Genomic DNA, 14,283 nt, shown 5'->3' on the forward strand with positions numbered 1-14,283 from the left:
AAACCATCTAGATGTTTTATTTGCTTTTCTCAAAAATGTCACGTAGTTCTAGATTGCTTAGAGACTGAGCCAGTTGTTTAATATTTCATGGCGATGAAGGAGAAGAACAAGACAGATCAAACCAGTCTCTGAAAATGAGCATACTATCCTGGTGTGGAAGACCAGCAGGCTTTATTGTTCTGGAGGTGTTGTGGTTACTTTTGTTGGTGAAATTACTAACAGTCGTCCCCTGTCATCCAGGCATGTGTAACTCCCTGGACATTTTCTATTGATATTTTCATCCAGATTACCCATTCTCAGGATACAAATTTAAATCTAAAAGGTAATGAAAGATTTTAGTGAATGTGTGAAATGGAGTACAGATCACAGAGGCCATACAACCTCAGTGTGAAGAGGAGAATCGGCAGTATCACACCCTGAGTGTGTGTTTAGACCTCATGTGAAGCTGTTGTCTTCAGTCATACTCAGTTTTGAACAAATGAATAGACCAGATTTTTAAGCATTAACATTGTTATTGTAGTTTATATATGTAGCACCTATATATACATAATACATATGCATATTAAAAATCACTAACTTAAGGCTAATAATTTAAGATGACATGTGGCCACCTGTTTTGGCCATGATTTGAAGGGGAGTTACAGATGTTTCAGTGCTTTGCTCATTTGGGGAAGACCATGTATGATGTGTTGGCCAGTAAAAGTTGCACTGAATGATGCTTCCATGGTCAGCCTGTCGTCCTTACACTATGGCAAATGGCAGAGTTGGGCTTGCAAAGAAATGGAAGGATCACCTGAGTTGATGTTGTCTGTGTGACAGGAGAGAGCTTTGGAATGCTGGCAGTGGTGGTGGCATGTCCCCCTGTGCTGCCTGGGATGTCTGGCTGTTGCATGCATGGGTTGGGTACCTTTAATAAAGTTGCATCTCTAAAAAAAAAAAAAAAGTCATGTTCTATTTTAGTGTGAGATAAAATTTTTTTAACTCACATTTTGAAATTTTTATTTCAGGACATGAAGTGATTTATTAAATCTATTGAAATTTGCCTTTTTGGTGTTTGTATATGCTCTGACTTTAGTGGTCTGCAGCAAAATCAAAAGGAACTTGTTTGAGAGGGATTCAAGAGATGGCTTTTTTCCTTCCTCAAAAATCAGGTGGACATGAGTGCTCAAACATGTTTGCCATCACTGGGAAAGCACTTACAGTTTGTGGGGGCAAGAATGACAGACCTGCTAGGTAGTAAGCAGGGGTTCTAACTGTGTATACTAAATCTATCTGGAGGTGGAGAGGAGGCAGGATTGACTTGTCCCGTATAACACCATTTGAATAAATAAAAGGGGAGATGTGCATGAGTGGCTGAGAATGTAATCACCTGATGTGGGATTCCCATAGTGAGGTTTTGACTCATCTTTTTTTGGTGTGGAAAGCTGTTTTCCAGCCTTAGAAACACTGGTTCCAGTTTGGGAAGGCATTGAAACACATGCATGAAGTGCTTTTCCAAGGAAGGATGTTTTTCCATAGTCAAGTCCTGTGTAAACTTGAAATGTCTTCGATTTAGGGAAGGGGGGTGGGAGGGCGAAGTGATTTCAGGTGCTAATGTCTGTGCGTAATATCTTGCACATGGAGACCCTGTTCTGTTGGTCCTTAGGCAATACTGTGATTAAAAAAAACAATACAAACACCTGGATCCACCTGCCAAGTTTTGTAGCTTTACACTCCCTTTTCTATACCTTAAAAAGAGGAGGCAGGGGTTTTTTCGCTGTGCTTTGGCTGCTGTGTTGAGAGAGACATATAAACAGCATGAGCTGCCAGAATGAAGGAGACGTTGAAACTGTCCTTATGTACCGGGCTGTTGCATGCACAGACAGGTTGGGGGAGGAAGGAGAGAGCCCGTTCCCTGCCTTGCCTTCTCTCTTGCATTTAGTGTTGCTTCTCTCATAGTGGAGAGCTAAATTATTTTTGTACAGAAGCATACTTCTTGAATTGATGTCCCAGTAACTTCTGAATTTCAGGCCTAATGTGCTAAAGGGTTTGATCTTTCCAGGTAAAGTGTATTTATATGTGCTTGGCTTTCTAAAGGAATTCTGGAGCAGGAAAATGTCCAAGTAAACTGAAGATTTGCTCTTTAACATTGGCAGCTGCTATGCAAGATGCATTTTAAAACTGTAGTTCTACTTGTGTTAAAAAAAATTGCCTTTATTTTTAATTGTAAGATACAATTGCATTTGTTTTGCGCTTTCTAATCTTGGAAACAGAAGCTGGGTAGAACTGGTTGGTTCTAGTTAGCTCTGCCTCTAAGTACTGGAACCAGTTTTGTTGGGGGTAGGTCAGCAGAGTGAAAGTTTTGTTTAAAGATCCTTCGCAACCATGTCAGTATTGTTTCTCTTGTTTAACTTTTGTGCTGGATTTGTGAAGGTACAATAAGGTTTAGCTCTTAATATACAACTGTTTTGGCTTTAATGTAGCAAAACTATAAATAGACACCCCCTTGCCTCCCCAGCAGTAGGAAATGACTGCAGCAGGTGGTGTTCTCAGCTAGAAGTTTGCTCATTATTAGTGCCCAAGTACTTTTTAAAAAATTGGTTTTCTTGTATGTTCTTCCTTTATTAAATGCCAACTGACTGGTCAGGAAGTATCTTGTTAAAATCTGAAATCTTCATTAAGGCAAAAGAAATAAAACCAGAAAGGTATTTTTGTTTTTTTTTTTTTTTTTTTCTGTGCAGCCTCTGTGTTGAATATATTTTACGTGCAATTTTAAAAGTATTAACGGAAGGCACAGGAGAGCTGCATAATGCTGGTTGCTGGTTAAAATAGCGTTTTGGTTCTTTTAGCAGTGTTGGGCTGGAATTTAGCTCAGGTTTGTTATAGCAGTTGCTCTGTGGTAGTACTGGTAGATGCTTGAAAGGCTGTGGCCAAGATTTGTATCCCTCCTTGTCCTGTATAGTATCTTACACTGTGAATGGCATCAAGAAAATAAACAGGTCTTTATGTGCAGCAGGGTAGTGCTCTGGGTAAATAAGGATATTGCAGTCTGGTCCAGGCAAAATGAGTTTGATGGTGTCAATAAAGAAGCTTCCCCTTGACCCAAACCCTATCATTGTGTTTGGATTAACTTTTCAGTCTCAGCGAAGAGGCTGACTTGTTTGGACAGGGAGAATAAGTACATGTGTGCTGCTGAGATTGTTTCCTTTTAGCTGTGGTGGAGAACCCTTGTGTCTTGCCACTGCTGGGTGCTGAAGAAATAGTGAAATCAAGGGGAGATGCACCATGTACTTATAGCATGTGTGTAAACAACAAAATGGGGACAATCCTGTGTTTTCAGTTACTGCTTAACCAGTATCTGCCTTTATACCCCTTCTCTTCTCCCACAGATGCGAGAGCTGTGTGGAACTGCTGTTTGTGAGAGGGGCTGGGAATTGCCAGGAGTGCGATACCCCCCTGCGGAAGAGTAACTTCAGGGTACAGCTCTTTGAGGATCCTGCTGTCGACAAGGAAGTAGAAATTCGGAAGAAAGTGCTGAAAATGTGAGTGTCTCCAGTTAAAAGAACAGAAGGTAGATATATTTTATGGATCGCCATTTAAAAAAATTGATGTACTCCTCCAGTAGTACAGAGGAGATAATTTTTTTTTTTTTTTTAAATGACAGCCTGTAAAGCTTGACTCCATTTAAAAAGTGGAGGCATTTCAGAGAATCTGATTTTATGCAACAACTGAGGGCTGAATTTTCAATTTAGCCTTGAGGGATTCCTGCTTAGCATTAGAAAAAGTTGGGTGTTTCTATGTTGCCTCCTTTGGCAAAAACTTGCCTCCTAAATGGAGATTATTAGATACTGAGGACTACAGCTGCTTTCCCTTTGAGGGGGTGAACATGGGAGTGGGGCAAGAAACAGGACCTTGATTGTTTTGTTCCCCGGGGACCTGTTCTGAGAGTTGGAAGGCCAGTTCCCTTCAAAATGAAAATGGGCAAAAGAGAAGCTATGTTCGTATTGTTTTCTACTTCACACAGCAATTGTTAGTGGAAATGCTTCCTTACAAGCCTTGTATTACTAGTCTGTCATGTAGATTTGAGAGCTCTTGGAATTGAGATAAGTGAAGTCTAAAATTTCATCTCACTCCTTGTGGACAACAAACATTTTTATAAGGAAAATAAGCCAGCCAGTTGATGTCTTGGTAGAATAGGGTCTCATGAGCGTAACAAATCTGGAGAGAGTTGTGTATGCAAAAATGAATGTACAGGTAAACTGTAAGCTTGGCACCCTTTATCTAAGACTTAGTATAATACTAAAAGAATCACATAATGTTGCTGAGATGTGGGGAAACTGTGTTGTTGAATACCAAGATGGTATGGACAGTGCCAATGTGGACAGTAGTAATAGTTTTGATGTTTGATTATCAGTCAGCTTAGCTGACTAAACACAGAACGAAGTGTACTTAGAACAGAAGATGCTTGGCCCACTTGGATTTGCTTTTAGTAGGCAGAAAAAATGTCCCCAAATTAGAATTCGGCCCAAGAAACTCCCTTTCTGATCCTTATAGAAAAGCTTTTCTTGTGGCTGTTAGTGTTCTCTGCCTTTGTTAACAGGCTTCTCATACTGAAGGGCTGGCTTGGAATTAGTATATCCTAGCCTTTGTGCTCCTGTTCACCTGTAACCCTGGGAAAGGAATTGGCGAACAGTAGGCAAAGATAGCACCAATTTATGCCAGGCTGGCTTCTTTCCTTTGAAATGAGCACTTCTGTCTCCTTTTAAAGATTCTGTACATTGGTCAGTTGTGGGAGCCACAAAGCACATAGTTGATAAAACTAGGTCAACACTTAATACACTTGCAGTAAGAGCCTTGCTGAATTGAAATTGCATCTTTGTGTGTTATATAAATGCTTGTTTCTCTTCCTTCAAAGATACAATAAAAGAGAGGATGACTTTCCTAGTCTAAATGAATATAATGATTTCCTGGAAGAAATAGAAGAAATTGGTAAGTCTTAATGCTTGCATTTTTCATGTGCTGTGCTCATGAGACCATAGGCTTTTATCTTCTGACTCAGCTGCCTATGAGAATGTCTAAGCTGAGTTTCTGTAATAGGATTTATCATAGTATCAGATGTTTATCTAATTACTTTTTCTGTACATTTTTAATCATATTTGCTGAAGGACATCGTTAAGTAAAACATTTTATCTGCCATAGAAAAAACATGATTCGAAGAGGGAGTAGTGCTTTACAGCTGGAAAAGAAAAGCTTGCAGGGGCACTGTCGGTGCTGCACTGGGAAAGATTAAACAAAGAGAGGAGAAATTGAAATTTTCATTATATGCCTCCATTAGCTTTATCTACCATGACAGAAGCCATATGGTGTCTTTCATCATCTGTGCTTCTGCAAGTACAGTAGTTGAAGCTGCTTTGAAGCTGATGACCTTATATACCACTGCAGTAGCATTTTAAGTTGCTGTGCAGGAGGAGAAGGTTTAGGAACAGACATTGATTTCTTTCTCTCTGGCTTAGTTGAAGCAGAACTTTGCCCTCTGGGGAAGGGACTATGTTATCAACAGAGTTTATTTTCTTCTTAGTTAGGGTGACTTGTGATTTATGGTGGAGTGATGGATTTTGCTTAGAAAAACAAGGATGTGTTCAAAGGAGTGACTCCTAAATGGTTTGTTTCTTTTGTTTTATGAGCTTCTGAGGCTTTTCTTTTTTTTTTTGTCCTGGAGGAAGAGGTGGTTTAGAACATAGAGGAGGATCAATGAATGTGATTTGAAGGAAAACATGGAGATACCACTCCCCTTTCTCAAAGGTTTCTCAAAGGAACACTTGCTCCTCTTTGCACTGTGATGTTTTGTGCAAATGTATCCAATACGCTTATTGCTGTGAGTAATGTATCGTGTTTTTGTTGGCATCAGAAAGCTGAGGCTGGAGAGCTAAAGCTGTGGCTGGGAAATACTAGGCACACTCACGCAGGTCCAAATATCTGGAGGAGACAATGTGGGTGTAGTTCTGTTTGTATATTTTTTGTACGGTGTGGGGGAAGGAGGGAATGAGTAGCAAGAATGGTTGCATCTTAGCCAGAGGATCCTGGAAGAATCTGTGTGCTCACAGAAAGGAAAACTGCCTTTTATTTATGTAGCATGAAATACAGGTTTCCCACTTACTGCTGTTGCAGGGATTTTCAGCATCTGCAGCAAGCGAGTTAAAGTTTTGCTTGAAATTGCCTTAACATCATCAGTTTGTGCAGAATGTTAGGATTCTCCAGCTCTTGGAATTAGGTTGTTAAATTTCAGATGGTTCCAAACCCTGTGCTGGTAACTTGGTTTAGAAGCAGAGAAGTCATGGCTGGTCTTTGTAACTTTGAGAAGAAGAGTGAGTTTGTTCATAATTGTGCTGACCCTGCAAATGCATAATGAAGAAGCTCAAAAGACAGTGTTGTTATGAATTGGAGTTAGTTTCCTGAAAGGAACACCTAAAATACTAAAAGGAATATAAAGTCTTGACTACCTCCTTGTTTCTTTGTATAGCAGCCAGGGTGATGAGGTGAAGGAAGGGGTGCAGTCAGAGGGCTCTTAATTTTCACTGTCAAAGGGGTCATTTATGATCTACTAACTTCAAGCAGATCCAGAAGCTGGAGGACAGGTTAGATTCAAGAACACCACCTTGGGTAAGAATTCAAGCCCTGTTCTCTCCCTGGTGACCAAGCTCATTGTGCACATCTTGTTCCCCCTAAGTCCTTCCCTCCCTGCACTCCTGGGCAGAGTTCTGCACCTGACAGTTGCCTGGTACGTAGTGAGCGATAGTGTGACTTCTTCCAGTGTTTTTGCTGTGCGTGTTGTGTGTAATATAGCTGAACCATGTCTTAAAGGTATCTTTGACTCTGCGTGGTTATTTCACATTTTACTGCTGAGAGCATTTATTTCATTTTTTTGTGTATGTGAATTCCCTGCTTGTTTGTGCATGTGAAAAACTAGGCTGCGAGATAGGAAAGAAAGGGTGTAGTCATGCAAGAGCAAAGCTTTGGCTTGTGCAGCCCATGTACTGCAGGTTGGTAGTAGCTGGTGGTGGTTGTTGAAGCTGCCAGGTTAGGATTCCAGGGAGCCAGAGACCTGGATTTCCCCTTTCTCCCCTCTCCCCTACACCTTTCAGTTTTTCTGTGGGAGGGTCAAAGTTCAGCTTTACCCTGTTTTCTTTTTACAGGTAAGTTTTTTGTTTTCTAACTTGCGGTGGGTGTTTAAATGTAGTTGTTGCTTGGCAAAGACAAAATGTAAGCATCCTGTATATTTCATGTGACCCTGGCGCAGTTCTGATAGTTTTTCCAGATGTTTCAGGTAGGTCAGCTCCAACACTTGTAGCAATTGCACTGTCTTACTCCATTCATGTGATATATGACCTCACTTGAAACACATTTTCCCCCTTCATATCAGGCATGTTATACCTACGGACTTTTTCTATTTAAAGAAAAGAGTTGGGTGGTATAGCAAAAGTGTGAGAGGGGAAGGTCAAACAAACATTAGGGTAGTCACCTCTTAAGAATTCTATCATAAAAACCACATTTTTGAAGTGGTTTAGAATGTAGCCACTAAATAATGCTTTGGGCTAAAATGTGTTATACACGGCTTTAAATAGAAACCACATTTTAAAGCAAGTTTTCCTCAGAAGAAAAATCAGTTGGATAATTTGAGAACATTGTAAACACAGTTTGTTGTCATTAACACTAGGAAGAAAATTTAAGTGAAAGGGTTAAAACCTGCCTTTGGGAAAGGTGTGGACAACATCTATTGGAGTAAAGTCAGGTGTATACCCATGTGATGAGCAGGGCAAGTTAAACCTTGGAGTGTTGCTACAAGTGGCAATCTCTGCACATCATGCAAATTTTGCTTGCTTTTTCTACAAGGTTTTCTTCTTCCCAGAGTATCTCCACAGCCAGTGTTTCAAAACCTGGTGTGTAAGCGCTCCAAAGCAGGGCCCGCCTCCTCGCATGTGTGTACACACTGCCTGGCACCTTCTCCTGATACCTGAATGAGGCCTCAAGGCATTACCGCAACACAATTGTTAATAGTAATTACTGCTTTTTAAAAACATTCAGTACATTCAACTTGGAAGGAGGCTACTGTATTTGTGCCCTTTGGATTCTTGTATCTCATTACTCCTCTAAGACTTTATGCAATACCATCTGCCTAGTGACTTGTCTCACTCAGAACATTTATCTCACAAGTGATCCTTGGATAGAAAGGATTTTGGTATTTATGATCGCTTGTGGGTTGTGTTGTTTATTGTTTTGTGGCTTTCCTTCCTCTGTGTGTGTGCACGTGGATGGTATTGCTGGTCCTGACAATGGGAATAACCCAACTGGAAACTGGGCAGCTTTATCAAAGATGCATTTCAGTCATCTCATCTGAACAAAGATCTCAGTGCCACACTGTTGCAGCCAAAATGATCATTCTTAGACTGATGGGACTGAGTGATTGCAATAATTTATTAATATGCTAAGGTATTTTTTTTCTGGAAAATTATTGACTCAATAAAAAACAACTGAAGATAAACAGAAATAATAATTAATACCTAACTAGCTTTTTCTGGCTTACCTATGGCTTTTCTTTTGTTTCTGATAATTATTTTGTTATAATCACAGAAATGTTGGTTGGAAGAGACCTGTTAAAATCAATTTTATCTTTTTCCCCCCCCTCACCCCTGTCCTACCCTTTTCTGGCAGGGACCAGCCGTTGAAAGCACCAACAGAAGGTGCCACGGCAGCTTTGGACTCCCCAGGCGGACTGAGGATGTGGTTGTGTCTCCCTTCATAGTGCTCTGCCCAAAGCAGTTGCTCTTCTGCCATTCCCAATATCTAGCTGCTGATTTATAAAGATGATAATTAATGAGTTATTTGTAGTAGGATGGGAGGAATATTCTTTATGACAAACTAATACTACAAATTTTTAAGTTTTCAGCTGGCTCATATCAGGAATGCAGATTAAACACTGTCAGTCATCTGCTATCTTGCCAGAGAGGGAATGTGCCTACTATTTGAATAGCAAATATTTTTTATGTGGTAACATTACTGTCTCTTAACGAACTATGAGAAATCTCAGAAAATTTGCAGTGCCTCAGACTGAAATGGGGAGATTCTGATGGACTTAAAGTCCTGCAGTGAAGTGACATTCATTCGTACTGCTGCATCTCTGGACAAATTATTGTGCCATATAATTAACATTTTTGCCTCATTTTCTTTTTTCTTTTATAACTAGAAAAATATTTTTCCCTTTGTTGTAGAATTGCATAATGAATGTTGTTCTGAAAAGCAGCAAAAGTCTCCCTGTAGAGGCTGAATTTCAGAAGTAGGGAGTTGTACCTAAATAGAATGAAATGTTTCAGAAAAACACAATAGTCTTCCTGTTATACTTCAACAGATGTCTCAAGGCAAGTCATTTTATAAACCAACCAATGTGAGATGGATAAGTAGATAAATAATTGTTGCATACAAAACAGCTTCTGTTTCTTTTCCCTGAAGGGTTTCAGGCCTCTTATATCGGCTTATACTATATTTCAACATGGACAAAAATAAGTCTGGCTTCTCTTTGAAACCTTTTCAAACTAGCCATCTGCTTTGCCAGTCATACTCAGATCTATACCAATATTTTTTCAGGGTAGGTGTAGCATGTGAGTTTAACTCCTTGTGGTTCTTCTTGTTTTATAACTTGTTCTATTGTATTTTTTTTTTTAAATGGGAACATTTAGAAGAATTTTATTTAAAATAAATTTCTGGCACAGCCAAGAGCAGACAAAAAACCCCCTCAAATACTACATAGTCCTAGCTGTGTAAAAGGTAGGATGTTGAGTATTAGTGACTGTATTCTTTGATTTGATACTTGTTGTTTTTTAAATGCTACGTAACTTGTGGAGGGGACGAGGCAGAAGAGAAGGAAAAAACCACTTTATTTTTTGTGGCGTGTAGTACCCCTTGCAAAATAGACTTGTCAGCTGTAATTCTGAGGATACAATGGCAAGAATTTGTATTCTCTGAATATTGATGAAAAGATGTTTGAAGCTCATGAAAAAAATATTAGAAAATATGCTGGAAGATGTTTTGGCTGGCTGGTTGGCCACTGATAACCGTGCAGTGTCAAAGAACATTGTTTTGCTGCTAGGGTGTTTATTGTAGGAGGGAAAAATTGTTTTCAGTTATTAAAGGACAACTATTGACACTGATGTTGACATAGAGACATTCAGTTCTTAACAGTGTTGCAACGAAATTTAGCTCTTTGGTATTTCGAGTCTTGATTTTGAAAACTTAGTGTTGAGGAGCAAGTGTTTAGGACCGAGATGATGTCTCTCTTCAATGACTGTAAATTAATATTCACTGGGAGAGATCTGCTCTGGTCTTTGAGGGTGCTGGAAGTATGAATCTTTCTGATTGCTGGTGTTCTACCATATCCTCAAGTGGCAGGGCAGAGAAAGACTGATGGAGCAGAATCATCATGGTATGACAGATCTGACCATTGAGAGGGTTTTATCTGTGATTTGATTCCAGCCACGGCAGGAAAACGGAAGAGGAAATAAACCATCTTTCACCTTGGTGAAAGCAGAGCAGTGGGCGTTTAAGCTGGCCATGCAGGTGGATATTGAAGATTTCTTAAACATTGATGCAGAAACATATCTCTAATATTGAAATGTTACTTCATATCAAGTAGCAAAATAAACCCGCTTTTGTAAGTAGTTCTGTATAAAGGCAGGCATCTGCATATGTCTAAAATTTGCCCGCTTTTCCCAGTATGAACAGTTTTCCACAGTTTTAAGTACTGTGGTTTTTGTTTTACAAACCTAGGTTGTGGCTAGCTGAACCTATTAAATATAACTGAGAGAGGAGGAAAAGAAAAAAAATCCTGAATGTTTCAAGCAGCAATAGTTTCAAAACTTAAGTCATCAATTTATTGCTGGATTATTTTTAGAGGAATACCCAAGATGTTCAGGAGCTCAAAGGCATTTGGCATCTCATCTTGCTCCTCTTGCACCTGAAGGTGACATCTGGGCATCCTGCTAGCACAACATGTCTCATACGCTATTTCTTTCTTGTGTCGTCATTGAAGAGTTTAGAGAGCTGGTGTGTGGATTTAAGTTGTAGGAAGTGCTGACACTCCCATGCAGCTGCTGTCATTGCAGAGCCCTGGTCTGATTGTATGCCAGCATTTTCACATGACAATTCTTCTCTGCCATAATACTCAAATATTAAGCTGCTTGTCAGCAGGGAGCTGTAGACTGGGAAGTTGGAGGTCAAATCTTCATTGAAATGCTAAAAATACAGACTAAAATAATGTGTTGTATTAAGGAAATGCTGCTATGACCAGAAAGGGTATGTTTGTTGCAATATGAAATTGGAAAATGTTGTTATGCTTTTTGGAGAGAAAATAAATACATTTGAAATGGGTAAGTTGCTTCCAGAAACCTAGAGCTGAACTTCGAAGGGCTTTTCTGGATTATAGCAGTGCCCAGGAGTTCCTCCTGAGATGAGATCAAGACTACAGAGATAGGTCTTGCATGTAGCTATAGTCAAGGACACACAGCAGACTATGCATAGGAGAAATGAAGCTTTAGTCCCCTGCCCCTGGTTCTTACAGGTGGGAGACGTCCAGTATAGAGGCCCAGAGATCTGCCAGAGAACAGTAGTGAAGTGAGAAGTTGAACTCAGGTTTTGCAGGAGTTCAACAAATGCTTAAACCACAAAACGAGCCTGCATCTCAGATCACTTCTGAAGTGAAGATGATGGGTTGGAAGAGTTCAGCTGATTTAGGAGCCAGACTGAAGTAAAATATCAGTCCTCTTGATGTTTCTCATTATTTGGAAAAGAGAAGCAAAAAATTAAATACCACATTTTGTTTGCTTGTTTAAGGTTAAGAGTTTCTTCAGCTGTATCTTGCCTAGTCCTTTTTGCTAGAATTTGCTGAATACTTTTGATAAGAATAAGATGTGGTGGTTTAGTACTCCTGGAAAGACAGTATTTCTGTTCCCATATGTACACTTTTATTACTTCCCTTGCACTATCTCTGGCACTTGCTTGACCCCTTTGTTGAACCAGTTCAGGTTACTGGAAGGTTTCTGTTGATACTGCAAAGCATCCAGGGAGTCAGAGCAGGGGAAAAGCCGAGACCTGTGCATGGGAAGAGGGACGTAAGAGCAGGCGTGCCCTTTTTTGGCAGTAGTGAGTTGGTGTATAGCTGGGTTCATAGAACTGAGCTGTATCCCACAACTCGAGTATTTTGGACCTTCCCTGTTTTCTCCCCCCCCACCCCCGTTTGCTCCCTGCTTTGATTTCTTGCTGTTTCCTTTGCTGCTTTCAACTGTTTTGCCAGTCTAGGCTATTCATGGCTTGGTTTACCGAGACCACTCCTAAAAGCTTATTTCTGCCATGTTACCTGTGGAGAGGTTGAAAGAAGGGATATACTCTTTACCAAACTGAGATGTGTGATATTCTTATGAGTAACATCACAGACTTCATGCTTCCTTCCATTCCTCTCTAGCAGCCTTATACAAATGACTTGGCAGTGATGCATGTGCCCAGGGTTTATTTGGCCCAGTCACTTGAGAACCTAGGAAGAGGGAACTGATCCAAAACCTTCCAAGTTTTGTGTTGGCATTTCCACTAGAACCTCCTTTTCTTCCTTAGGGTTTGACTTAGCAGTTGCAGTGCTATTGTTTTCTTGCGAAGAATTTATCAATGGCAGTGCAAATCTCTCTGCTGCTGTTGTAAATTTACTGTAGCTGCATGAAAAAGCTCTTTGAGGCTTTGAGTGCTGTACGTTGGCAGTCTTCAGTTTGGCCATGGGCATGAGCCCAGCATCCACTCTGATCACCAAGCGACTTCCCACTGATAATGGCTTTCAGTTGGAATTTACTTGACCCACAATTGAACCAGTGACTTAAAGGTGAAAGGCTCAGGCATTGTATCAAATTACTAATCATCTAAACCATCTACACCTTTCAAGCTGTTGATATAGAAACTGTTCGATTTCTTGAGATACCTTCTGTGCCATGTGTAGATAATTGGGAATGTTGTGCTAAACTGTGGAGCTTGCTGGCCAACCCTGCTTGCTCATAATAGTCTGTCACTATTGAGAAAAATCAAAAGAATGTAATTTAACCTATTAATCTGGATGCATCTGCAGATTCCTTATAATAAAATTAATTGTACATTGGTGCCTTTTAAGTTACCAGGTAACTTGAAAATTTTTTGTGTACCTGAGAATTTGAACAGTCTCTGCAGCCTGTGCATTGGATAATCTTAGGAAATGGAATGACTTAATGTTTAACCTTGTCTTAATATGTATTTGTTTAGTCTAATTTTACAGGAATCACTGTGTTCTTAGCTGTAACTGAAAAGGTCAGTGTTTTACAAATACTACTATGATTATTCATGTGTATCTATCAGTATCACAAAATAGGATGCAAGACTCAAATTTTCATCTCCTACAGATAAATAAACCTGAAGGAATTCTGCTTACTTCTGTTGAAGTTTGCAGTGATATAGCAGGTTGTGTCTTGCTTTACAGGGTATATTTAAATAAATTCTGTTATTGTGATGTTTATATCTGGTGCTAGAAGGGACAGAAAACATAAGAGAAGTATTTCTTTGTTGTAGTCATGCATGCCAACCTAATACTTCTGCTTTCTGTCTTTCTAATATTTATTCAGTATTTAACTTGACCAACAATGTGGATTTGGAGAACACCAAAAAGAAAATGGAGCTGTACCAGAAGGATAATAAAGAAGTCATTCAGAAAAATAAGATAAAACTGGTTAGTTAACTTCTCTCTCCTACAATTTTTATTCATTAGTTAAACATTTAAAGGATTTTCAAAGTGGAGCACTTCATGTAATGTCTTAAAAACAGTCAGACCTGAAGTCACTGTCTAGATTTCACTTTGTATTCATAAACTGTAATATGCTGATGTTCTGTGATATTGACACTTAGTTCTGTGTAAAGAGAGTAAATTGATAGCTGAAATGTAGTTGTGCTTTATTTTGGGAAGGGCTTGAAAAGAAGGACAGTTAGTAAAGTCTGCATCTAATACATCACCACCGCATGCGTTCTGGCAGTGTTGTTGGACAATGTCCAGGAGAGACCAAGTTCATTCCTATACCAGGACAATCATTCCTTTCTCATCCAAAGGAAAAAAGAAATCCAGACACAGACATTATGAAGCTCCCAGGAGAGAGTTGTAAAATTGAGGGAAAGCACAGGTCTGGTTTATGCAAAATCTAAAATGAATGATGTTGAAACAAACATTAAAACTTTTGTTCAAGAGCTGATAACAAT

General features: G+C 39.6%; 1 protein-coding gene across 2 annotated transcripts in view; it reads left to right on the forward strand.

Annotated features, from left to right (window-relative positions):
* MNAT1 (MNAT1 component of CDK activating kinase) overlaps positions 1-14,283 on the forward strand; it is a 122,829-nt gene that overhangs the window by 31,114 nt on the left and 77,432 nt on the right. For both annotated transcript variants that reach the window (XM_074908826.1, XM_074908827.1), the window contains exons 2-4: positions 3,369-3,521; positions 4,895-4,968; positions 13,659-13,762. In XM_074908826.1, the coding sequence (XP_074764927.1) occupies positions 3,369-3,521; positions 4,895-4,968; positions 13,659-13,762 (331 nt within the window). The remainder of the gene's footprint in view (positions 1-3,368; positions 3,522-4,894; positions 4,969-13,658; positions 13,763-14,283) is intronic.

The sequence above is a fragment of the Athene noctua genome, chromosome 6 (assembly GCF_965140245.1).
Source record: "Athene noctua chromosome 6, bAthNoc1.hap1.1, whole genome shotgun sequence".
In the NCBI taxonomy this organism is placed as follows: Eukaryota; Metazoa; Chordata; class Aves; order Strigiformes; family Strigidae; genus Athene; species Athene noctua.